This window comes from Pseudonaja textilis, chromosome 1 (genome assembly GCF_049901715.1).
Source record: "Pseudonaja textilis isolate UNSWEBS1 chromosome 1, rPseTex1.2, whole genome shotgun sequence".
Lineage (NCBI taxonomy): Eukaryota > Metazoa > Chordata > Lepidosauria > Squamata > Elapidae > Pseudonaja > Pseudonaja textilis.
This window is the reverse complement of record NC_141990.1, coordinates 227,315,837-227,343,312: the sequence shown is the minus strand read 5'-3', so window position 1 is coordinate 227,343,312 and position 27,476 is coordinate 227,315,837. Positions and strand designations below refer to the sequence as shown.

The following is a 27,476-nucleotide window of genomic DNA, read 5'->3' as shown; positions in this document are numbered from 1 at the left end:
CAGTGGGCCAGGGCCTACTGGTTGGTGACCGCTGTTCTAGCCAACCCTCTGTTCAAGCATTCAGACAAATGGCTGTCCAGTCTCTTCTTAACACCCATAACTTCTGAACGCAAGCTATTCCACTGGTTGATTGCTCTCACTGTCAAGAAATTTCTCCTTAGTTCGAGATTGCTTCTGTTCTTGATTAGTTTCCATCCATTGCTTCTCGTCTTGCCTTCTGATGCTTTGGAAAATAAATTGACACCCTCTTCTTGGTGGCAGCTCCTCAAATACTGAAACACTGCTATCATGTCACTTCTAGTCTAGAGGTTTCACTAGACTAGACACACCCAATTTCTGTAACCATTCTTCATATGCTTTAGCCTTCAGCCCTCTAATCATCTTTGTTGCTCTTCTCTACATCCTTTGCAGAGTCTCAGCATCTTTTTTTATATTGTGGTGATCAAACCTGGATGCAGTATTCCAAATGTGATCTTACCAAGGCTTTATAAAGTGATAATAGAACTTCATTGCATTGGCTTTTTTGGCAGCTGCAGCATGTTACTGGCTCATATTTAAGTGACTATCCACTAGGACAGTGGTCCCCAACCTTTCCAGCTTGGTGGCCTGGCACGGAGGGGGGTTTTGTGTGAGTGGCAGGCATGCAGAAGTACACAGCTTCATTTGTGCAAGCGGCAGGCACATGTGTGTGCACTGCTCACATGAGTGGAACTTCACACATGGTCACACTCACTCACCACTTGTGCAGCCCAGTTCTGAAGAGGCAGAGCTCGGTAGTGGGCTGTGGCCTGGAGGTTGGGGACCGTTGCACTAGGACACAGAGCATAGAATATTTATTTATATAAGATATTTAGAGAATGCCCATCTTCATCATAAAGCAATTCTGGGTGTTGAGAATGTTACATGTATGCTCTGGGATTGGAAATGAGACCTTACCTGACATAGCAAATTTCTGATATAAAGCTGATCTACACTTTGAGAATGATCACATACCAATTATTTTGTGAATGATCTCACCAATGGTTAAACAAAATGAAATTGGTTGGCTAGTGATATTCCATTTGTGAAACAGCTTTGAGAATCAAGTGAATCCACAAGACTTATAAATGCAATGGAGGTCAATTACGCAAAGTCATAGACTGTAGCTATCTTTTTATTGCTTGTATTGCTTTTCCTCAATTAGAATCAAGAAGTTGTGGAAAATTTCTCTCGTGAGAGTTATCAGCTGACACCTCCGACCGTTTTTAATCAGGCTGAAGAAGTAGCTAGATTTCCCTCACATAAAACATAGGCAATGTATAGCATGTGCTCCCCTCTTGCAGTGGAATTGTGAAGAGCAGCTGGGTAAAAGAGGTAACCTTAGAGGGGAGAAGTGGAAAGCGACTTAGTGACATCGGACAAAATATTTGTATTCTGAAGAATTGTATCATAACATGGAGAGCCACATGGTCACTGATGGTGATCTTTGTTCACTTCAAACCAGAGAGATCCTTGGTGGTCTCCGAACTTGGTTGTTTTCTTGCAGACATTTCAATACTCAAGCTAGGTAACATCACCAGGACAAAACATCATCGTTTTAAACCTTTAAGAAAAAGATTTAAAGCACTTTTGAAAAGTGATCACATCAGAATGAAAGTTTAGCCATTACTTTGTGAAACTGCACCAGAACTGTAATCTATAATACAAGTTGAAAAGACTTCTAAAGGCTGGTTTAGAGAAGAGAAATATGAATAATTGAGAAAGAAGATTTGGGGAAGTAACTTTTTTGTTATGTTTTGTTGTTGTAAAACCTATTTTGCACTACTTCTAACAACATAAATAAGGACTGAGTGCATAAGAACTGAAATTCAGTTATAGAAATGCTTATATTAGGGATCAGTGCACCGTAATGCAATTATTAGTGAAAAGGGTATACAATGCAGGGCAAATGGTAGGCAAAATTGCATATATTGTAATAAATGGATAACAGAAATATATTCACATTAAAAAAAAACCACAAAGCTGAAGTTTTTCAAACTACCTTCAGACAGTCAAGATATTGCCATGAAAAGGTATGTTAGATCTACCTCATTTTACTGCCATTAGAAACTTACAAGATGCTATTTAATGGTCTCCTCTGCATTTCAACGGGCTCCCTAAATAGCTTTCTCCTGCATTAGTCGGTTTCTAAGAGCTTTGACATATCTTTTTATAAAGTAGCCTGAGTGAAATATCTTACTCTTAAAGCATCCTCCCACAAGCTGCTGTTCTTGTTAATAGTTTCCTCTCCTTGTCTTCTGCCTATCTATGTTTCATCTTGAAGTTTTGTATTATTCAGGTCGCTGTAAATAGTAATGTCCATGGTTCTGCTATCAGAAGTATATAGAGGAAATGGAGCAGAATGCAACTGCTGGAGGCTAGAATGTGGCTTGGGCTAAATAGCCCTAGCCATTTTGATTTTCAAGTGGATTACAGAAGAGGCATTGTTCTACTAAAGTCAATCTTCCTCTAGTAGTAAAGAACACCAGAGAGGTGGTAAAACACAAAATAGTTCTCATTTAGTTTTGCTTGTTTGCATTTGATTCTTCTAAAAATCTGTTTTCCAAACCAGATGCTCATCTTTGAAAAAAAGTTTTGTAACTGTGATGGCTGGATGATGCTATGAAAGTACTGTAGGTTGCTAGTGTGGAAGTAGACTAAGTCAGGAACTTCAAAGAGATGCATTAGCCTGTTCCTTGTTCTGTCTCTCACAATGCAATACAATGCAAAGAGTTTTCTTGCAAGAAACATTCCTATGGACAGTTGACTTTTTTTTTTTTAAGTGAGGTGGCTAGATGCCAGAAAGGGGTGGGTAGATTTTAATCTACATTGAATTGCATTCTTTAAAGAAGGGAGGGGAAGTTTCAAATCACGCAGGCTGGTTTCATCAGATAGCGCATGGTGCTAGGTTGCAGTGGCAAATGTAGCAGGCTTTTAAAGTTTTCAAGCAAGTACAAATAAGCAGATGTTTACAAGCCCAAGAGCTTGGGGATACATAAAAGCTAAGGGATCCATATATCTCACAACACAGAAATATTTTTAATTAAGTACATAGGATTTATATTTCCAAAAACAGAATTCACAAATGCTTGTCTTTTTATGCACCTTTCCCATAGGCATGGTTTTTTTTATGTATACAGTAGTTTTAAATAAACAATTATTTTATACGTAACTTTCCAAGTGCATTACTGATTGATAACCATAAACATTCCTTGCTGGGAGTGAGGATGCCACTAAATTCTGTTTATTGCTGTTGTCCAATGTACAACTGGGTGTACTTTGGCAAATTGCAGCATTTTGATATAGAAGAAATCACCAAGGTTATCTGTCACATCCCTATCCAATGGAGCTTACTTCTGCACAGAAACATTTTACAATACTGTAGGATTAAGGTATAGTTCTGTAATAAAGAAGTTACACACCTCCTTTTCATTAGTACATGTGGTTTCATCAAGGCTTACATGCTTTTTAAAACTCTTGTTCCCCCAGATTTACAGCCTACTAATGGGACTGATAAAAAAAATAATCTGTGAAGAACAAGGGCCTTTAGAGTAGCTACTTTATATTTCTTGCTTTCCAGAGGCTGTTCATTTTTTTAAGTATTGTCAGAAGAGGATCCTCTACCTAAATAGGTATAGACCTAGGTCTAGTCCAAGTTCAGTTAGTGATCAATAAACAAGTTGCCCATCAATAGAGATTATCAGGTGAGAGTTCTCACTATAGAGATACATGTATCTGTTTTATTAGTAGGTAAATGTTTATTTACATCTATAAATTGACATATCTGTGATTTTTGCAAAATTGCATCCTTTCCTCCCTCCCTCTTTCTTTCCTTGTTTCTTTCTTTCTTATATAAATATCCTAACCCTACTCATATCTCCTAAATTCTTCACTCATTTTCTCCCTGAATCACATTTCTGTTCTTTACATTACATTTACATAATATTCATTCCAGCCCAATCTCCCCACTTGTGTAACTTGTATTACAACATTGTGAATCATCACCTTTTAAAATGGCCTGAATATTTCAGATATAATAAGGTAATGAATAAGGAGATTGTATCTCACATAGGATCTGAGTACTTCTGGGCTGTTTTGCATCTTAGGCCTAAAAACTATGCATCCCCATTTAGTTTGAATTGTCACATTTTGTAAGTTGGGTTGAACTATTTGCTAGTTTAAAAAATACTGTCTTGTTTTCAGCTACTAGGTAATGAGCAGTTAAGTAACATAAACTAGGATTCAGTTTAGGGATGTCACTACAGTAAATGCCAAGGAATGTACAAGCCAGTCCATTATTTGAAGTCACAGCTTTAAAGCTATCACCTAGATTTCAAGAATTATGGGAAAGGCTGTGAAAGTAACAACAAAAGAAAAGAAATCTTGAATGCTGCCCCCCCCAAAGTTGTGTGAGACCTCTAGTGCCATCAAATCAACCACGACTATCACAAGGTAAAGTATTCTGAAGTCAAAATCACAGACGTCAGGTTGTAGGAGGAGTCAGAAGATGAAGCACAAAAGAATCTAGTTGAAAGGTTAATGCCAGTAACTTCAAGAATCTTAATTTTCAAGTGAAGTGGAAACACTACTTAAGTCTCATGGCATTTCATCCCTATCAGGCTAATTAGACTTCTGTGCTACAAACTATTTATTAGTATCAGTTTTGCTGACTAAGAGTGAAATAGCATCTCTGCCATGGATAGACAGCCTAGTCATCTTCTGTCTCCGATTATCCCTTGCTGCCATATTATTTCTTTAGAAGGTGACTTGGAAAACATAAAGAACAGATTTTCAGGAAGATTTATTTAATTGGTTCTCTTAACACTCCTGAAGTAAGACTATGGCTCAGAACTATTACAATGTCTCTATCAGCATTTTGTACAAATTCTTTATAATTCAATAAGGAAATCTTGAAATAACTATTTCTCAATACCTTGATTAGTTTCAGTTCAAAATAATTGCACTCTAGTCTGATAGATAACAAACATCAATACAATATTGCATTCTTGAATTTGATGATAGAAAGTCTATGTTATCAAACAAAAAAAATCAAGCCTAAAAAAATTCCACTTGAATAAAATTTATATTCTCCTTGAGTTAGATATCTCAAATGCCAAAGGTCTACCAAAATCTTACATGTAGATCTTATTTGTTTCCCTACTAATGACTGAGGGTTTTTGTACATCTATTTCTATCCAGCTCAGGATCCAATATTTCATTAAAAATCTCCTGTTACCACTTTATCATAAACGCACCCATTGAAGTGTCAAAAACATTGATAAAAAGTAGGAGAGTCTAAATTAACTATATAAATATTAGCCATAGCTATTACAGTTCCTGCTATTTTAGCACATAAAATTAAACAACACCCGTTTATATCAGTAATATTTTGTATATTAATTGAAAATCCTGTTCAAACCAAAATAGGCACATCTTTAGCTGTCATTGAAGTATCTGTGAAATAAACTTATCTTCTGTAGATAAATAATACCTGTCCTTAATTATTATAAATATGCTAAAATTACATTTTTTATGCTAGATTCCTATAGCCCATAATGTAAAATACTATTTTAATCCATTAATTTTATTTTGGCCCACTTACTAATATTTTCCCAAAACCAAATTATTTTATAACCTGTACCATTAACAAATATCTAATAATAAACTTTATTTAAATATTTATTGTATTTTCTAATATTGCTTGCAGACATAGAATCACGGGAACTCAAATTAATATTCATGTAGCCTTGTATTATGCATGTAGAGAATCTTTACTTAAAAGAAAAAAATGTAATTATGTGTAAGAAAATAGAATTGCTAACAAGTAACATTCTTATTTAAACAAATGGGAAGAACCCTTTAAAAACAAATAAATAAATAGAAAGAAAGAAATGCATGGCTTCTTAGTGAGATAGCACTATAGGTCATCTCTTTTATTGTAAATAAATATACGGAACAGTTTGCAAACCAATCATTTAAACTCACATGCTAAGTATGAAGATAAAGACTAAAATTGGCAATACGCCCAGAGTCATTATCATTAAATTAACAAGAGGAGAGGAAAAACAACTTTAAAAGTTCTCAAATGAGGATCTCCCCTCCCCCTCCCGTTGCTCCTTGGGCAAACTTACACTTTCTCCCTCAGCAATTGCTATAAAATGAAACACAATAAGACTTATCCATCAGCAGGTTTCAGCTATAAAGTAAAGGCCTCTGCATTCACAGTGTTACCAAATCTGTTAATCTGATCTTGATTATTAATGCAGAATGTAGCAGGAAAGGTCATAATACGTTGTAGTTGTAGTACTCTAGCGAGACTTTGAGTTTTTATAAACAATCATCTTTTCTCTGAAACTCCCTTAGTAAAATCATGATAGATTGATATAAGGCTGTAGAGATTTGGGATGAACACCCCTTTGAATGGTGTGGGAGTAGGAATGGATTTCCAGAGGAAAAACTGCAGACTACAGGAACCAGGAGCACAACTCAGGTGACCCTGAGGACACAAATAAACCTCCAAGTGCTTCAACAACCCTCTCTAAAGGGATGCAAATGACCAGCTGTCTGCAAGGAATGTAAATCCTTCCATTCCCAATCAAAGCTGAAGAAGCTTCTTGAATGTGAAGCAAAACATCTTCAAAAGGAAGAACAAGTTGCTTCCTGAAAAAGCACCTTTGGAATAGATGGATATGTTACTTTGCTTAGAGCCCCACACGTCAATGGAGATTTTACTGATTCTTGGCAAAATATGTGTAAACTCTCATCTTGTATGGTAACATGAAGGAACTGCCTAAGAATGGTATTTGAACTAGTTCCAATCTTCTCTCTTATTAAAGGAAATTTTAAACACACGTTCAAGTCCATTCCCGAAGAGAATAGCTTTCTGAAAAAATCCTCCATATGACTCAGCCAGGTTTGATTGAGTTGGAAGATTTTCAATACTAGTCTCGCACAAATTTTTCCTGTGCAGTTGGGATTCTAGTCCATTGGCCCCCAAACTTTTGGGCACCAGGGACTGGTTCCATGGAGAAAGTTTTTTTCCACACACTGGAGGAGGTGTGGTTTTGCATGCTGCCTCCATCCCTTGGGTGGGACTTTGCTAGTTTGCATGGACTAGTTGCTGGCATGCCATGGACCAGTGCTGGTCCACAGACCGGGGTTTGGGGATTCCTGATCTAGTCAATATATTAAGATGGGCTTGAGTTACAGTCCTGTGGGCTTGTAATCAATCTACATATCTAAACTTTTTTTCCCCTTGCCTTCATTTTAAATCACTCTTAAGCTCAGCCAGATCTTGTTGGAATGGCTTCAAGACTTGTACTTGAACCAGGATCTCTTTTAACAAGTTAATAGAACCATTTTCCTCTTCTACCTTCCCTGTTTCAGCAGGTGGTGATGCAATTGAAATTAAGTTAGCTGTTGACCGCTGGGATCTAGCTGCCATGGCAATAGCTCGTTAAAAACAAAATAATACATGAAGACAAATTAGTTTTATTTGCAGAGAACATTCTTATGATTATTTCTAAACCTCATACTACTATTCCACTGTTGATGCAAAATATAGATGCCTTTAGCAGAAGAGATGATACTCTATTAACTGGTTCAGATTGGAATTTATACCAATAGGTAAAAACTAGATTATTCATTGATTTAAGGAATATAAATTCCATATCTGCACCAAATCAATTAATATATTGTCAACTTCATAGGTAAATTAAAGTAAACAGGGCTAGATTGACTAGTTCTATGTCAGTGTGTGCTCCCTTCAAAATCCAAGAAAGAAATACCCAGACTCCATGGATCAGAGCAAAGTTATTCTTTTACTGGAAAATGAAGAGGAAGCTACAGATGGAATTCCGAAACTGAGAATTTGGCACGCAGATCACACATAGAAAGAAATGGAATTGTTCCCACCCCCCCGAAGTCCAGAAGTCTCTTCCAATTAAAAGTTCTGAATATGATCATGTGGGCATCTTCAGGTGATGATGAGGCCTCTGTCCGTTGACCTTGACATATTTTGATAAGACATCGCAGCTGCGCAAAAAGGGATAGAGGCTAGCAAGGAAATGGAAAGTTGAAAAGAAGAAATCATACACCCCCTCCTTTTGCTTACCCACAGTAAAGGAATGCAAAACACCTCCAGCTCTCTTCCCCCCACAATTACCCCTCCCCCCGTTGCTAATGACAGCCGAAAGAATTAAGCCTAGCAGTAGAGAAGATAAAGTAGGTAGGATATGGGAGAAATAAATAAGATAGATAGCAGTTAGGGTACCCGAAGAGATCTTGAGGCTGACATTCTACTTAATTTTTAGGATACATTAACACAATCTTGCAAGTCTGAAAGTACAAACTTTCCATCACCATTTTTAACTGCTTCATCCATTAGGGAGGTTCTTTCCTAAGTTCTTTCTCTGGTTTTTTAGGCCATTAGCTGCTCCTGCTTCTCTTGTCTAATAGTTTCCTAGGCAATATCTCTCCCCTCTTTCCTCAAGGTCAACCACTGAATGTATATACTAAAAGATATAAATCAGTTAGCAATGTGTACGATAAAACACACAGAAAAATTTCTTCAAATATCAATAAATGGGAATCATTAAACCTTACTCTTTGAGGAAAACTGAATGCTCTCATAGTATTTTCACAGATTAATCAAAGTCCATGTGTATAAGTATGTTTGTTCTGTTTGAACCAGATACCCATGGTTTGAAATCACATCCCTTTGCAAAATTGAATCAAATGATCACCTGCATCATTTCTGTCCCCAAGTCCAAAAATGCCAGCGATGCCTGTTTCTGCTTGGCTGACAAATTTTTGGATTGAAATCACCCAGTACGTAAACTATGACTTTTGAGGATATTTGTTCCTTTTTTTCAATACTGGCATAGAAATTCTCTTATTTCGAGTTCCATTGCATCAGTTGTTGGGGCCTAGACTTGGACAATTGTGATTTTGAGGTGCTTGACATAACTTGAATGGTTATGATTCAAATATTTACTGTCAAGAAGCTTTCCATTGTTTGGACAGGTTTCTTGCCCTGGTATAATGTCCCAAATAATAGATAGCGAATGCATCAGACTGGAAATATCCATTGTCTGTTCATTGTAGTTCAGTGATGCCAAGTAGGTTGGTTTTCAAATTGGCTATCTCCTGTTTGAATATATCCAATTTACCCTGCCTCATTCCTTGGACATTCCATGTTGCTTTCTGAAGTGTTTAGGTGCTGCACAGTCCCTTGTTTTCACCAGGAGCTACATCATCAGTTAGGAGTCCTGCTAGATTTGATTGAGGTGCATCATTAATGCCTTGATTACTTCTTTGCTCTTTCCCAATACCTCTCGGGTACCATCTGGCCTAAGGATTCTACCATATCTGATTCATTTGAGAGTTTTTCCACAAAAAAATGTTGGCAAAGGGTTTGTGTGTTGTTGTTGTTTTGCAAATTAAATTGCAAGTCTTTCTCAACCCTGCCCATTTTCCAGGTTTGGGACCAGCATCCAGGTGTATGGCTGTATAGCATAAATGTATTTATTTGGCAGGGAAAACAGCTGTCAGAATCCAGTCACTTTTAAAATGAGTATTTTATCTGCTCCCACTAAACTATTTGTTTCTGTATGTGGTGATAAATAACTCCAGGAAAAAAGAAGCACAGGCTTCTTCTTTTTTAATATTCCCTCTAAATTCCTCCCTTCTTCCTTGTTTTTTTACCTTCAGTTCAATGTTGACTCTTGGTCACTGCCTGGACAAGTCCCTGTAGTTTTCTTCAAAAGTTTTTTTTTTAATGGTTTGCCTTTGCCTCCTTCCTAGGGCTGAGAGTGGATGAGTAGCCTAAGGTCTCCCAGTTAGTTTCATGTCTAAGGCAGAACTAGCACTCACCACTCTCCCAATTTTTAATTTGATGCCTAAGCCATTAACACCCAACTGGCTGTCTCTCTGTTCCTTCCCTGAAATTAAAAAGAAGTGGGGTGAAGAGTTGCTAAACAGTTTGTAGAGTTTTAAAGCCACCTTTATTCTTTCCTTGGCTTCCCTAGAAGGAAGAGGGCATGATGCTAAATTAGAGCGTGTGTAATTAAATTAACACATAATTAACTTAAACACTATTATACAAAGAGTAAAGATGAATGGAATATAGAAATCAGTATAAGGAAAATGGATTATGGAATGTTTCATGGGTGATACAGAAGTTAGAATACTGTGTGAAAAATGACCATAGTGCTACAGCTGTGGCAAATTAGTGAAGGAAGATATCCAGTAGATTGTCTACTCTTTATTTTGTGAAATCAATTTCAGTAATTCAGTAGCGTAGGATGTTTTATCTGTAATAATCCTTTACAAATTACCTTTGTCCATATAATTTGAGTCATTCTGTCTTGGACAGATGACAGAAAAGTTCTCCCACAACACCAAAATGGGAATAATTCCTTAGTGCAGAAAATTACTTGAGGCCTGAATGTAATGGAAAAATTAAATACTAATAATGTCTTAATTAACATTAGCAATAACGCAGAAAGCATATAAACAGGAATAGGAAATATAGGTTGAGTTGAGCAGAATTGCTAGAGAACTGAAACTCACAGGCCTTTCAAAAACAGAGTAGCAGCCTTGAAGGTAAGAAGAGATTTGGGTGTCTTAAGATCTGTAGTAAGAGTGAATAGAGCCAGCAGCAATATTCTGACTGGAAGACAAATATTGTTCATATCCCTTTTCATATCTTCTTTTAATTTCTCCCTTTTTTCATTAAAGTTGTAGTTTAGGGGATCCCAGCTGAGTATGAACATCTTAATTTTTCTATTACTTTCAATTTTTTTAATAGAGGGTACCATCTGCAAGAAAATAGTACTTACTGCAAACTAACTGTTTTTAGAGTCAAAGCAGCTGAAGCAAACACCATTGTATTTCTAATAGTATCATGATTCAAGAGAATTTGAATATGAAATGCATATGTTCAGAATATTTCCTCTGAACAGGGTTCATCAATGGGTTTGTATATTTTATTTATTGATATTTTAACTGTAGGGAATGTAAACAGTTGCAAAACATGGAATCTCAACAGGTAGGGAAAAGATAATCTTAGCTCACTGAGTCCCACTGAAACTAATGCACAATGGGCAGCTAAAAATATTTGTCTGCACCAGTGAATAATAAGCAGGAGAAATAGCACCACCATCTGTTTGTGTGTTATGAGAGATAGTTATGCTACATATTTCTTTTTTGGCAATTCATACACCATGGGAAATTGGTGGGGGGGGGGAACTATAGAAGCCCTTGCAAATAAATAAAATCAAACTGAAAGTGCTGTAGGTAAACAGAAAGCCCTTCCTGTTCTTGATCCAGCCTCTGGGGCTTATAATAAAGTCAAGAATTATATGGGAGGTGAAAAGTGAGATACTTCACAAGAGGATGGCACAGTAGCTGCTGACAGTGGGACAAAATCTTTCTGAGCTTTTCAACTTCACACCCTACTAATGAGTATCCAAGTTACAGTATTCTTAATAGAATTTTTCCTGTCCCCGAGGCTCACTCCCAGATAAGTCAGTGATTTAACAGAGCTTATGTTAGGAGTATCTCCTTTCTCTATTTATTTCCCAACACTCTTTCCCTTTCAACACTGCTTATACTTGGAGGATTTTTTTTTTAGTGTTGTTTCTCACCTAAAGACATCAGACAGCTTGGAAATGTCTCAAACTCTCAGAATCAAAGAGCTGCAGGAATTTCTTCTCTTTTCAGAATCATTGACTAAAAGAAAGCTAGGACGAAGCTGACTGTAAAAGAAAATGTTCTCCTGGAGTAATAAAATATAAAGCATAGCATTATCATTACCTTATTAAAGGTAATAAGCCATGAGAAATATGTTCTTATCAATTGCTCATGTTTAACCTAGATCTTCTCTGTTAGCTAGCAGAGGAAATAACTTTTGAGGGTTCTTGTGTTAAAACATAATTGGATATAGAAGATAAACATTGCATACCAGACCCTCACAGCTACATCTTTCTGTTTTCTCTTGCACTATAGCTTTCCCCTGGATCTGAGGATGATGAGGGACATGACAGCTCCAGCCGAGAGAATCTGGGCCGCATCCAATTTAGTGTTGGCTATAATTTCCAGGAATCTACTCTCACTGTCAAAATATTGAAAGCTCAGGAGCTGCCAGCCAAGGATTTCAGTGGCACAAGTGACCCTTTTGTCAAAATCTATCTCCTGCCAGATAAAAAGCATAAACTGGAGACCAAGGTGAAAAGGAAGAACTTAAATCCACATTGGAATGAGACCTTTCTTTTTGAAGGTAGGTAAGAAGGTCTAATTACTGAAGTCAAGTCAAGGCTTTGCTGAATAAATCTATATCATAATTCTGTTTTCAACCTGTCAACTATGGTAGTGGTCTTCATTTTCTGAACTTAAAGACAAGCAACATAGTTGAAAGAAAACTGCTGACAGGCAGAAAACTTGTTCGTGAATAGAAATAGTGGGTCAGAGGAGGCCTGATTAATTGTGGTAATCCTTTTGCCCTAGAATGAATGCTTCAAGGTTGAACATTTGGGGAATTGCCACTCTTGTCCAGATGGAACAGAAAGAAAGAGTGAATAATGTTCACCATCCTTCTTGTTTTTTTCATCAAGCTAGCGTAAATATTTCTGAAGAACACAAACAAGATAGCAATAGCACTTATATACCAAGATCAAGGGAGGTATTAATACCACTCTATAAATCCTTAGTAAGACCACACCTAGAGTACTGCATCCAGTTTTGTTCACCACATTATAAAAAAGATGTTGAGACTCTAGAAAAAGTACAGAGAAGAGCAACCAGGATGATTAGGGGACTGGAGACTAAAACATATGAAGAACGGTTACAGGAACTGGGATTGGCTAGTCTAGTAAAAAGAAGGACCAGGGGAGAGATGATAGCGGTCTTCCAACATTTAAGGGGCTGCCACAGAGAGGAAGGGGTCAATCTATTTTCTAAAGCTCCTGTAGGCCAGACAAGGAATAATGGGTGGAAACTGAACAGGGAGAGATTTAACCTGGAAATAAGGAGAAACTTTCTGACAGTGAGAACAATCAACCAATGGAACACCTTGTCCTTGGAAGTTGTGGGAGCACCATCACTTGAGACCTTCAAGAAGAAGGGTCTCCTGCTTGGGTGGGGGGGTTGGACTAGATGACCTACAAGGTCCCTTCCAACTCTGATTATCTGTTATCTGTCACCACTTCACAGTCCTCTCTAAGCAGTTTACAGCATATTGCCCCCAACAATTTGGGTCCTCATTTTACCAAATTTTACCTTGGAAGGATGGAAGGCTGAGTCAACCTTGAGCCAGTGAGATTTGAACTGCTGGCTAATGTAAAACTGCTGAACTGTTAGCAACTGGCAGTCAGCAGAAGTAGCCCGCAGTACTGCATTCTAACCACTGCACCAGCACGCCTCTTATGATTGAAGGCTCAGGGTATCAAACTTGCAGTCCACAGGCCAGATGCATCATGTGCTGGACACGCCCACCCCTGATTTAGTGAAGGGGGAAACGTTGCAATACATCACACGATGACAATGTGTTATCACGAGTTTGACACCCCTGCTTTAGAGTGTACACGTCCAGTGTTTCTCCTAATGGCCATACCACAATCCACCTCCTTTTATCTTCACTAATATTAGAATTCTAACATGGGAGAGGTGAAACATGAATATGTTCACTGAAGAAAAGAAAAACATAAGCACTGCCATGGTGTATCAGACCATCTTTTCCAGCAGTCCATTCTCATAGTAATCAACCAATCACAGAAGGAAGCCCACTAGTCTCCCAGCAGAAGGTCTTTTGAGACAGTCACATTATGATCAAAACTAATAGCCATTGATCCCATGACCACCCTGAAGTGGTCCAGCCCTTTTTTGAAGACAGCCAAGCTGGTAGCCAGCACTCACATCACTTAGTAGTAAATTCCAAAACTGCATTGCTAGTCCCAATTTCCATTTCAGGAGTGTGTGTGTGTGTGTGTGTGTGTGTGTGTGTTGTCTGCCAGTCCCAAAAATGTTATAGCAGTTAGTGTAAAGCGGAGCTGTAATTCTGCCAATTCCTTTGTTGTTATTAAAAGCCTGTGACCACCATTGATGATGAAAAAAAATAGCATGCAAGCAGTTTTGCAGTCAGGTGCTTTTTCCAGTAGCATTATAACTATGGCTGTATGTTGCTGTAGTGGAGAAAAAAGAAATGGCAAATCTAAAACAATGCCTACAAGTTGGCACCAAGACTATTTTGAAGACTTGGTGAGCAAATGACTGGGTTTGGAGAGATGGTTTTGGAGCAACAAAAATCAGACTTCACTGTAGCTCCCTTTGCCTTGCCTGCTAGGCATTTGGGAATATTTCCAAAGATTTGCAAGTAATTCGAACACTGTATAGCTCAAATAAATGCCCTCAATATTTTAAAATAGAATCATCACAATAATGTGTGTTTCACTGGAAAGTGAAATGGAGAGGAAAAAAAACCTCTGAGCAGTTCTTGTGAAAGAAGGCTTGTGAAACAAACAAGCTAACCTTCCCTTTTAAGAGCCCATGAACTGAATTGCATTAGCTGAAGCCCAGAGGCCGGGAGACAAGATAAGGTAAGTCTTCCCACCTGTGAGGAAACAGACTGTTCATAAACCGTTCAGAGTTCATTGAGGTAAAATGAAAGACTGCTTTTTATTACTTCAAACACATGATTGTTGAACTGGATATTATCTCAGCTACCAAACATAGACGAAGGTGAAGCATGAAGCACCAGACCTGAGTTTAAAGTAATGCAGTTTCCCAGTAGGGAGATTTTGTATGAGATGGTTCTCATTCTCTCAACATAACAGGGATACCATTTTTGTGCCATATAGCTGTAAAGAATTCAGCATTGACATGGTCTAACACAACAGGGTTTTTTACATCACAACAAAAAAGCTTAACTATTGACCATCCCTAATGAAGGCTGAAATAAAAAGGTTCTTTAATATTTTAAATAAGGAAACATGCATGTACTGAGGGCATAAGCCTGCAATTGTTGTACATATAATAGCATCTGAGTACTACGGGAATTGTAGTCCAATGTACTGAAGGATGTCAAATTGAGGAATACTGCCTTAAATCATTAATCTATCACATTTTCTATGAAGTCATAGCATGGTCCACTTATTTCATCTGGCCAGTTTGTGTTACCTTATGTCTCCTTTACTTTATCCAGTTGTCTTACCTCCTGCCAAGTTAGATCATGCCCTTATTCCATTACATTTAGTACCATTCTTCAGGGAAACAGCAGTGTAGTACATTAACATAGAAAGAACAAAATTCTTCACTAGTAATCTAAGTGCAAATTATGGATGAAGACGAAGATTTGTCCTGGTTCTTAGAGCAGCTAGTCAGCTCTCTCAAGCATCAAATTGGATTAATAAAACTTTATTACTACTCATTAATCTAGAAGATGAGAGCCAGTTTGGCGTAGTGGTTAAGATAGCAGTCTAGAATCCAAGAGACAGGTGTTCCAGTCCTGCCTTAGGCAAGAAGCCATCTAGGTCAGGGGTCTCCAACCTTGACAACTTTAAGACTTGTGGCCTTCAACTGGAGATGAAGTCCACAAGTCTTAACGTTGCCAAGGTTGGAGACCCATGATCTAGGTGACCTTGGGACTGTCACTGTCTCTCAGCCCTAAGAAAAAGGCACTTGCCAAGAAAATTGCAGAGACCAGTCCTGGCATACTCCAGAGACAAGACAGACTTGAAGGCAGAAGACAAAAAAAGTCTAAAAGACTACAAGGTTATCCAAAGCTACAAGATTATCTGTAAGTATAGTCACCACTATCCTTATTTGCTTTGATACATTACTATGGAAAAGACCACCATCTACAAGGAAATGACTGCCTTCAGATGAAGCCATATTTACGTTTCAAATTCTTGTTACTCTGCTTTAACTATATTTCATGTCTTGTTTTCTTTGTTTCTCTCTGTCTCTTCCTCATCTGCTCCTTTGCTTTCATCAGGTTTCCCATATGAGAAAGTGGTTCAGCGGGTGCTGTATCTACAGGTCTTGGATTATGATCGGTTTAGTCGTAATGATCCAATTGGGGAAGTTTCCATTCCTCTCAACAAAGTGGACTTGACTCAAATGCAGACTTTCTGGAAGGATCTAAAGCCCTGCAGTGATGGGAGTGTAAGATACTAGCTTTGCTTTGTAACTTTGCACATTTAATGTTTCTCAATGTATGGATTATTTGTCAGCAGCACAAACCAAACATATGAGGTTTGCTGGTTATATTCACTGAATAATAATAATATTAATTATTATTATTAAGGATATGATGAGAACAGGACAGAAGAGAAGTAAACATATATACACAGTCACATATAGACACAGTCCATGTAATTATAAGTAAAATTTCTATGGGGAGGATGGCAGTGGCTTCCTAACTGGATGTCCCATTCAGCTATCCAGGAGATCACCTCTGGAGTTGCTTCATGTAGATCTTCTAAGCCCAGGGAACCAGAGAATGCACGTCGTGGGCAATCTTGCACAATATATTTAATAATTTGCACATCAGCCACCACAACAAAGAAAATCACAACAAAGGAAATCTTTCTCGCTGGATGGTATTGCTACCATTAAAAAACTAGATCTGAAACAAAAGGCATCCCATTATTATTATTATTTTTTTAAAGACTATAACAATGCTCTTAACAAGCATTCCTTTTTTCCAATTTACTCAATCCAAGAGCAAAAATATTAATCTTGCCTCACTTTTGAATTCCCATGCTTATTTATACTAGCCTATTGTAATCCAAACTGTAATTCCAAAACATGGCTACCAGCCATAAGTATTGTTGGTCCTGATTATGAATACAAATAATTATTTCAGCCAATGCTAGGCAAATATTTTTACCTAGCAGCTTAGCAACATGCTTTTGTGCCTCTGTAGATTTGTGCCTTTGGCATTGCAGAAGGGCTAAAGGGACAAAAGAATGCCTTAAGACTAGCAGAAAGAGATAATCACCAATATATAGATAGTCACTTAACAACCATTTGAAGTTATGTCATCTCTCCCCATGGGTACTTATTACTCAGTTCTGATGTTCCAGTGCCCCCCACCACAGTCACATGAATGCATTCCATGCACTTAGCAACCAGATGACATTTACAGCCATTTGTAATATCCTGTAGTCATGTGACCACAGTTTTGCCAAAAACTAGCATTTACTTATAGTTTTCCACAAACCAGTCAAATGATTTGCTTAATGATCACAGCATTCATTTAACAACCTCCTGTGTTCACTTAATGGTCACAAAAGCACCACCAAAAGGTCATTAAATACTTCAGTTGTGTGGGTGATCTGCTTTATGACTCACAATTTATGATCAGGCTCCATTATGGTCAGAAGTCGAGGACTACCTGTAGTCAAAATACTTGTTTCAACCCTTGCTTTGCTCGCTATAGGAGTACAATCTTCATTATGCCACACAAAACAAGAGCATTATGACTCTTGATTTGAGGAAAGTTAGGTGCCCGCTGATTTATGATGGAAAACATGTGGAGCTGTATTCTGTATAGAATGAACAGACCAAATCCCGAGGGATGCTCAGAAGATTATTTCTGAGGTGAACCTTTGGTGAACCTTTAGAAGGGGCATTAGTGATGTCAAACATCAGACAATATTTTCTTGTTTCTGTTCATTCTTCTTTCTAGGGAAGCCGAGGAGAACTCCTTCTATCCCTTTGCTACAATCCTTCTGCTAACTCCATCACTGTGAATATTATCAAAGCTCGGAATCTTAAAGCCATGGATATTGGGGGAACATCAGGTATCGAATTCCAGAACAGTAACAATTAATCTCAAGTCAAAAATCAGCCACAAATTAACCTTTTCCTCAGAAGCCTGGGCACTTATATTTGTGGTAAATCTGGTAGAAATCTGTGAAATATCAAAATGCCTTTGATGGTGAGACCTTTTTCCTCCAGCTGTGATGCAAGAATTGGGTGTTATTTATGGTTTACTTCACCAACAGATAATGCAGTCTTAGCTCGTCTAGGATTTTGTGTGTAATGGAAAAAATACTAATCATTACCATGGCGGTATTCCATTTACATGGACAAAGGTCATCCCGAAACAACAGTGCCATATAGCTGAAGAGTCCTTTGAAGGTCTGAAAAGACAAGTCCAATTTTAGTTTAATTTCTATTATTTAAACATTAGTTGGGTTATGTCTTATTACTGTATCATGGGGAAACTACTAGGGAAGTCTGTGTATAGTATTTTTACTTTTATGACGGAGAAAGTGGATATAAACCTTTCAAAACATTCAATGGGAACAACAAAGAACTTTTTTCATGATATATATATCAGCATCTTTGCAAGGAGTTTTGTTGGCTCTCTTTATTTCTTTTAATTTCCTAATATTGTTCAGTTCAATTCAAATGTCAACCTTCCACAAGAAATATTGTAAAAGAACAGAAAAGTAGTTTCCAATACAGTGAAATTTTAAAATAGATCACAGGCTCTAGAAATTTATCTGTCCACTTGTGGGAGGAAGCTTTCTTTCCTGAATTCCTCTAGGGTGATAAAGGATCATGGGAATTTTGGACAAAATCTTTCATTGCAGGAATCGGCAACTTAACCAGCCATATATTGAACGTATGACTCAAAAACTATGCTGCTGAAATTTGGTGGCAAAATGGTCAAATTTCAATAGGCTGGTTTTGATTGGTTGGTTTTTATAGATTAAAGTGTGTGTGTGTGTCCCCCTAATATTTGGATCAAGCATTTGGAACAATAGCATAACTCATTCTGCATTATTTTAGAATACTGCTTGTAAATGGGGAATGACAAAATTAACTAATTACTTAAATAAACAGGCTGGAAAAAAATGTCCATGTATATCAGAGGTAAGTAACCTTTTGAGTTTCAAGAGTTCAGTATGACATTGAGTGGTGGGTTGATGGCTGCACATCCCCATGCATAAACAAAGTTGATCAAGTGGGAAAAATGGATAAGGCTGTCTTTGGATTTCCAGTCTACAGAAGAATGGCTAAAACCACACGTGACCTGACAATTGCCTACATCTAACTTGAAACAACTTACAATATAAATAACTTTCTGGAAATTAAATATAGTGTCTGCTGCTATGCAGCATCTCGTATTTGGTTTTTTTAGGTGGTACAAAGTTATTCAGAAACTTGAACATTGTTCTGTTTTTTTGCAAGTCTTTAAAGTAGCTGTGTCTTTTATGGGATTGTATGGGGGTACCCTTGGCAATGGCAGGGCTGCTCTAAGGAACTACATACATAGTACATTCATGCCCCCACAGGCTCCAAATGGACTTAACACCAATTCATTTTTCTAGGAAACTTTACTTAAATTTACATTTGGACCTTTTTCTATAAATAAAACTGAACCTTGTACTTTCAATTTCATTTAAGTGCATCATATTTTAGGAAACAAATTATTTTTAGCAGGCTCAGCAAGGGTGTTAAGTACTGGCATGTTCCCTCTATGACTTACACTGTTTCCTCAGTTAAATCCTGGCAATCATGTCCGTTTTCCTTGCATCAGATCCCTATGTGAAGGTGTGGCTGATGTACAAAGATAAGCGGGTGGAAAAGAAGAAGACAGTGGTGATGAAGCGATGCCTGAACCCAGTGTTCAATGAATCCTTCATGTTCGACATCCCCACAGAGAAGCTGAGGGAGACCACCATAATCATTACGGTCATGGATAAGGACAAGCTGAGCCGGAATGATGTCATTGGAAAGGTAGGTCATCCCTTTGGCTAAGGATAAGCTCCTTGCTTATCAGAATTTGTGTTCCTCCTCAAATGCTCATGGTTTCCTGTCAGAAATACTCAGTGCTTTAGTTTTCTTGCCGCTTTACACCAGCTGAGCCCCTCCCACATGTATTTGATCAGATGTATTTTATTAGAACCCTTTTTATGATAAAGGTAGGCCAAAACTATTTCAAATCACTGGGATAGAGCAACTTTGCGCAAAGAAAATTTCCTCTCCCTTTGCTCCCACAGCTAAATGGCAATAGTAGGAGGTAACAAGAAGAGATGAGACAATCTATAGGAACAAACACAGGATGAAAACTAATGCATAATGATAATGGAAGATACAATTTCCATATGGGGGTTAGGATTAAAGATGGAAAAAGATGAATTACAATTGAAATTTGGTGGCTGGACTTTAACAGTATGATATCAGTCTATTTGGGGGTGTTCCAGGTGGAAAGAACAGAGTTTTGACTCCCAAAGGCTTCCAACTCCCATACTGACCCTCATTTTCTGTCCAAAACATTCAGTTGTAGCTTAATATTCAGAGCAATCCTATCTCCCGTGAGCAGCCATTTCAGAAAAGAACAGATGGGGTAGATAGTTATAGGATTGTTCTGCCTGCCACTTCAGTCCTGAGTATATTTCTACTGTTCCTAACAATAGAAACCAGCAGAAGATCCTGGAATAATTCATGGGTTGAGCAAAGAGATTTGGATCCAATTGTTTGTCCTCTTAGAAAGCCCTGAGTCTTTTTTCCCCCCTACCACACCAGTCTGGAGAGTAGGTAACTAAATTCTCTCTCCATTACAGACAATTGAAGTGGGATGTGATAAAAAGAAAGCAAATTTACTCTACTATATCCAGACATTGCTTCTGTCCTTGCTGGCACAAGTAGTGCTTACAGCTTGTCCCACTTTAAATTCTATGTCTCAAATGTCTACAAGAATAGAACAGTAAGAGATTTGTACTAAATATATCTTGATTTGCCTGAAAATATTCCTGCAGTCCTCATCCTTCTGGAGGAGAGAAAATTTGCTTAAGATAAACTTGAATCTGAGTCTCCAGTCTGAATCTCTAGCAAAAATCTTAAATTAACAGTTAACTGGATATAGAACTTTGGTCATTCTATGTGCAAACAATGTGTGTGCTGCCAACAACTACAGTTTTTAATTGTTAGAGAGATCACAGCTGAGTATTGAGATAAAATTAAGAGCAAATCAGAACGTATTAGCACAATTCCTTGGCATGTCCAGCAGTTTCTACTACAACTTAGTTCAGCATTCTGGTTTGAATCTATGCACAACGATTCTACTAAATAGTGTTATATTGTGACTTCTGCTTTATATCAATTTGTGGAAAATATTAATCAAATAGATCCACCCAAAGTTTATAAACTGTACTATGGGATAGTAGCATAATATAAGCTAGACAGTTGGCAAAGTAATCACAAAATATGATGACCTTCTGAGTTCTATTGTTTTGACATTGCAGCATTTGAGATTACAGTACAAGACCCAGGATGTCAAAACAATAGAACTCAGAAGGTCATCACACAGCCCATTACCCAGGTTGTTACAATACAGGAGGCTGATAGACACACAGCCAATACCTCAGCCACACATGTTCTTATGAAAAAGCCAGCCAATCTGCAAACATCAACTCCATCAACCAATCAAGAAATGACAACACAGCCAACCTCCCCACCAGTATTTCTAGAGAGACAGCAGCTCCAATCATGCTTTGCTCGCACAAGCACGAAGCCAAAAGCACCAGCCTGAAGATGGCGAGTGGAACCTTGTTGAAACATCACCAAGATACTCTCAATCTTACACGGGAAAAGACCCAAACATGCCAAGACCTGCATACCTGTACCCGTGTTTTCTTAAGTTTTTGCGGGTATTTAGATGGTATTCAGCTTTGGGTATTTTCGCATGTCATTATAGTTGTGCTTTTAAAGTTGTAGCAACATTTCGGCAGAATCTTGTCTGCCATCATCAGGCTTCCGTATTGTGTTCGTCTGTGAGTCAGACTTTCACAGCTGTTTCTGTTTTAAATTTGGGGCTGTTCTAAATTAGCCTACTGCTGTGCCAGAATGGTTTTTTCTTCATCCTGATTGGCTGGGAGTCTTGGTCTGTGTTTATTGGTCTTGGAGTTTGCTGTGTTCTGCTTGATTGGTGTTTCTAATATCTTCTGTCTGTTTTGTGGCTTTTTTTGTCTTAATTGGCTGGCAACATTGTGTTTCCTGTATTGGGGGCTTTTAGTGTGGCTTGGCTCCGAGTAAATGGACGGCTATCATTTATTAGGAAGCTAGGTTTCATCTGGGTGCCTGGTTGGGGTGTGTTTGAGCTGGAGGTATCAGGGGAGATCTGTTTGTGCCCAGGTGTTTGCCTGGCTTGTGGTGTGGAGATTTTTTTGTTTGTGAGTGCAGGCTCCCAACCAATCAGGATGAAGGAAAAACCATTCTGGCACAGCAGTAGGCTAGCCCCAAATTTAAAACAGAAACAGCTGTGAAAGTCTGACTCACAGATGAACACAATACAGAAGCCTGATGATGGCAGATGAGATTTTGCCGAAACGTTGCTACAACTTTAAAAGCACAACTATAATGACATGGGAAAATCCCCAAACAAAGCTGAATACCATACATGTAAGTACCCACGAAAACTTTATATATATATATATATATATAAAATCACTCACTCACTCATCACTCTATATATCCATCACTCTGAGAAGCACAGAGCCAAAGACACAAGCCTGAAGATGATGAATGAGACTTCATCGAAACGTTGCCTAGATACTTCGAATCTTACGCGGGAGAAAACCCAACAACCAAAGATCCACATACAAATACCCACGAGAACCTCAGAATGAATATATATATATATATATATATATATATATATATATATATATATATATATATATATATATATATATATATATACACACATACATACATACATATATACATACATACATACATACATACATACATATTCTGTTCTCATTAATGAATAATAATAAATTGACATCCTAATCTTGATGTTTGATTTGTGCTATAGAGTGAAAGCTATTCTGTAATGTGACATGATATTAAAAGATGTGGAATTTATATCAAATTAAATCAACATAACATGAACTCCACATCAATAAGATGATAATTTAAAGCATAACAAAATGGTATAGTAATGCAAGTTTGATCTGGTTCTCGAGAAATTATTGATTAGCTTTGCTTAAGACCCCTGAAGTCTCTGGTAGCAAAGTCCAATTTACTGAGGAAAGAAAACAGACACAGGAAACTCATTCTTGACTTTACTCATTCTTGACTTCCATGGATTGTCTCTGTTTGGAGTTGCAGTAAGTAGAAAACCAGCTACTGTCAGACCAGACGAGGAAATCAACTCTACAAGAAGCTAAAACAACTTTTATTGCAATCGACAATAGTAACAGAATCTTACAAAACTGATTATGCTGTGCCACCACCTCCTCCTCCTCTTCCTCCTTATAGCTTAGTGAATTAAGGAAGTGTCAGCCTGATCCATTTCCAAATATTATGTCATTTCTTTGGACTTAAAAAAAATGTTTCAGCCCCTTTGGCCTGAGTGATAGTTCCTATATATCTCAGACAGGGTCTTTAGATGCCCACTCTTTCATGGAACCTCTTTAGATGACCTCAGGAAATGTGGACGTTCATATAAAAGGAGGTAGTCTTTCAGACTGCCTGGACCCATGTTGTGTCAGGCTTTGGAAAGGACAGTGCTTTAAGCAGAGACCTCTTAACAATCTTCCAAAATATTTGCGAAGGTATTTGGGGAAATGTAGGGAAAGGAGGGATTTCATTCAGGTGAGCAAAGTTAAAGATAAGTTTCAGTTATGAAACTCACGGTCATTTAATGGAATAAAACATCAAGATCAACTAAAAGCAAAACGTACGCAATTCGAGTATTAGAATAGCTCAGCTCCTTCAGCCTCTGCTGAAGCTATGTGATAATAATGAGTGACTGAATAATTACTATTGTCAACCTCCAGTCAACTTATGAAATCTCATGGCTTTGAGTGAGAGTCAGAAAAGCTACATTAGTGATTCTGGAAGACAGATCTTGGCTGTCATTGTGGGGGAGAAGATGACACACACATCCTCCATGCATCAATATAGAAAACCCAGTTGATAAAAATAACTAAATCTACCACAGGGATTAACACTTCTTAGCTTTGCCATGTAAACTAATTCTGACACCTCCAACACATTTGTGCAGCACAAGAGAAATAAAGGCTAGGTGGTAGCTGGTGTAGGTGAAAAATTCCTGCCAACAGGACAACACTTTAACTTCATGCTGAAGATGTGAAACCCGGGGCAGTTACATGGGAGTAAAAACTGGAGATATATATCTCTGGGTTCTGTTGCGCCTGCAGCAATGATGCCAGAATGATAGCATGTATGTGGTTATGTCACCATGCCAATTTTATCATTATATATTTATAGACAGACTTTTAATTCAAATACATATGTCGTAGCATTTGTCTAATGAGTTTATCTCACATATTTAGTTCTTGCTACCACCCATCCAGAAATTCATATTTCTTAACTTAGTGTCTTCCCCCTGCCCCCAATATGCCCATCATTTACAAGGAAAATCAGGGGTGGTATTCAGCAGGTTCCGACCAATTCTGGAGAACTGGTAGTGGAAATTTTGAGTAGTTTGGAGAATCGACAAATACCACCTCTCACTGGCCCCACCCCCATCTATTCTCTGCCTCCCGAGTCCCAGCTGATCGGCTGGGTCTTCTTTTGTTGTCCTGCACAGGAGAACGGAGCTGGAAAGTAGGTTAGTGGGGTAGGGAGGGAATGGGGATTTTGCAGTATCCTTCCCCTGCCATGCCCACCAAGCTACGCCCACAGAACCAGTAATAAAAAAATTTGAATCCCACCACTGAAGCAAAATGGTATGATACCATGAGAGATGGAATTATATTCCAATGCATTGGGAAATCACTAGTTTAGGAAATACTGGTCTGTAGAAACCTCATGTTCTTCAATGGGCCCATAGTGATTAATAACAGAAATAGAATCATAGGGCTGGAAGGGATCTTGAGCAGTTTCTAATCCAATTCCTTGCCCAAGGAAGGAGTCCTTATTCCATTCCAGACAAATGGCTGTCCAGTCTTTTCTTAAGAACCTCCAGCAATGGAGCACACATAATTATGTGGGCAAGCTATTTCATAGACTAATCGTTCTCACTGTTAAGAAACTTGTCCTTTGTTCCAGGTTGGGTGTCCCTCTGACAAGCTTCCACCCATTGCTTCTTATCCTGCCCTCAGGTGCTTTGGAGAATAAATCAACACCCTCTTCTCCACGACAGCTACTCAAGTATTGGCTATTGAATATGGCCATCATGTTACTCCTAAATCTTCTCTTCATTAGGCTAAATGAAGGCTTCTTTTATTGATGTTTGGTGGAGGGTTTGGCGTTTTTGGCTCAATGACAATAGTACACTAAACCATTACAACAGCTAAATTAATATGACAGGTAGACAGTTACTTAATGAATGTTGGTAATTAATATATGTTAATTGATAAGTTAGAGAAAAAATCAATAGTAAGGTTACTTATTACTAAAAAAAATCAATCAATCAACCAACTAGATAATCAATTATACAGTATTAAATCACTATCAATCAATAAATCAGTAATCAGTGGTCATTTAACAATTAATTATTATACTATTAAGTCTTTGTTGCTCTTCTCTGCACTCTTTCTAGGGCCTCATCATCTTTTTTTTTTATCATGATAATCAAAACTATATGCAGTATTCAAGTGTGATTGTGATGCTATCCCTCTGTTGATGCAGCCTAGAACTGCATTTGATTTTTTGGCAGCTGCAGCACAGTGCTATTTCATACTTAAGTGGTGGTTTACTAGAACACCTAGATCCCTGTTACGATTCCTACTGTTGAGCCAGGTACTGCCTATTCTGTAACTGTGCTTCGTTTTTCCTGCCTAAGTGCAGAACTTTACTTTTCTCAATACTGAACTGCATTTATTGGATAGGACCCAATGCACAAGTCCATCAAGATCCTTCTGAATCATGAGTCTAACTTCCAAAGTGTTAGCAATTCCCCCTCTTCACCCAACTTGGTGTTGACTGTAAACTTGATGAGTGCCCCTTCAATCCCTTCATTAAGGTCATTTTTGAAGATGTTGAAGAGCATCGAACCCACGGCAGAACCTTGAAGACACCCCACTGAATACTTCCGTGCAGTTGTAATTCCACTGAGGACCACACCTTGACATTCATATATTTATATTTCATATCATTTGTATACTCCTATGTATTCAATGATACATTCAGATAACATGCAGTTCTCTAAAATGCATTAGTAGGGTTAGGGTTTTATTAGGAAATGTGCTTCTTTAAATGTCAGACCTGCTGACTATCAAACTTACTTGATCTATCAGCAGGGATGTTCAGTTTTCTATGGCCAAGCCTATAATTCTTTTTATTCAAGTCTACCCCATGCCCAAGTAAGTCTGTCTAGCTACTTCTTTGTATGTTCAATATCTTCATTTTTCAACTGTGAAGACCAATCTTTTCAAGATACGACATGCAGCTGTCTCATGAAGGAAAGAATGCATCCTTATGTCTTTTTCTTGAAGACTGACAGCTGCTTCACATGACTACCCTATTTTGTTCGGAAATTCACATTCAAACATTCTTTTCCTTTCCTCTCAGATGAAATCACACAATTCTGAACAGTGAGCATACAACTGGAAATATAATCAGCTGTGGCTCAACTGCACCTAATCAGTACACCTTCTGTATTATCTTGTCTTCTATAAATTTAGTTTTCCTTTCCCAGAAAAGTGCGCAAAACCAAAAATGTAATAGCCAGGAAAATGTCTCATACATTCATTCAATGGTAGAAACTAAATAGGAAATAATATGGCTTAGTAGATTATGATGATTACTTAATTATTACAGTCAGCAGATGTTTAGATTAGATTTGGCATTATTATTCATTGTACATTTGGCCAGATGTTCAGACTGGATTTGGCATTTTTGTCCATCTACCGAGTCTTCCCCAAGGATCCAGGATAAGCAGATGTGAATGTTTGATGGTGTTGCAGATATCATTGCAGAATGTAAGCTGTTCTGAGTAAAGCTGCCTTTTGCAATTGACTTACAGTGAATTTGGCGATGCTGATAGTATCCAAGTAATGCTCTAATTGTTTTGGGATTGCACCCAAGCATCTCTTACTATTGGTATTACCTTTATGGTGGGGGTTTTCACCACAATTGTTCTACTTCTATTTGCAGGTCTTTGTATTTTGTTATCTCCTCCAGTTCTTTCTTTTCTATTATGTTCTCTCCAGGGACTGCCACATCCACTATCCAGATTTATTTGGTCTTAATTATTAACAATTCTTAAGTCTGATGTATTATGTGACAGGTACCTGTCTGTTTAAATTTTAAAGTCCCAGAGCACTTTAGCTTCTTCATTCTTTATTATTTTCTCCATTTTATAGTCCCACCGGTTCTTGCTAGCAGGCAAATGGTATTTCTTGCACGTCTTCCAATGCATCATTGTTGCTACTTTGTCATGCTATTGCCTGTAGTCAGTCTAAGTGATCCTCTTGCAGCAGCTAACTAGTTCCTTCAGCTTCTTTGCAGAGGTGGCACTGTTCTCT

The 27,476-nt window shown here is 37.9% G+C and overlaps 1 protein-coding gene across 6 annotated transcripts in view; it reads left to right on the top strand.

Moving 5' to 3' along the window:
* Nucleotides 1–27,476, top strand: part of SYT7 (synaptotagmin 7) — a 297,640-nt gene that overhangs the window by 254,820 nt on the left and 15,344 nt on the right. For all 6 annotated transcript variants that reach the window (XM_026720139.2, XM_087920840.1, XM_087920842.1 and 3 more), the window contains 4 exons: nt 12,028–12,298; nt 16,010–16,179; nt 17,708–17,822; nt 19,571–19,770. In XM_026720139.2, the coding sequence (XP_026575924.1) occupies nt 12,028–12,298; nt 16,010–16,179; nt 17,708–17,822; nt 19,571–19,770 (756 nt within the window). The remainder of the gene's footprint in view (nt 1–12,027; nt 12,299–16,009; nt 16,180–17,707; nt 17,823–19,570; nt 19,771–27,476) is intronic.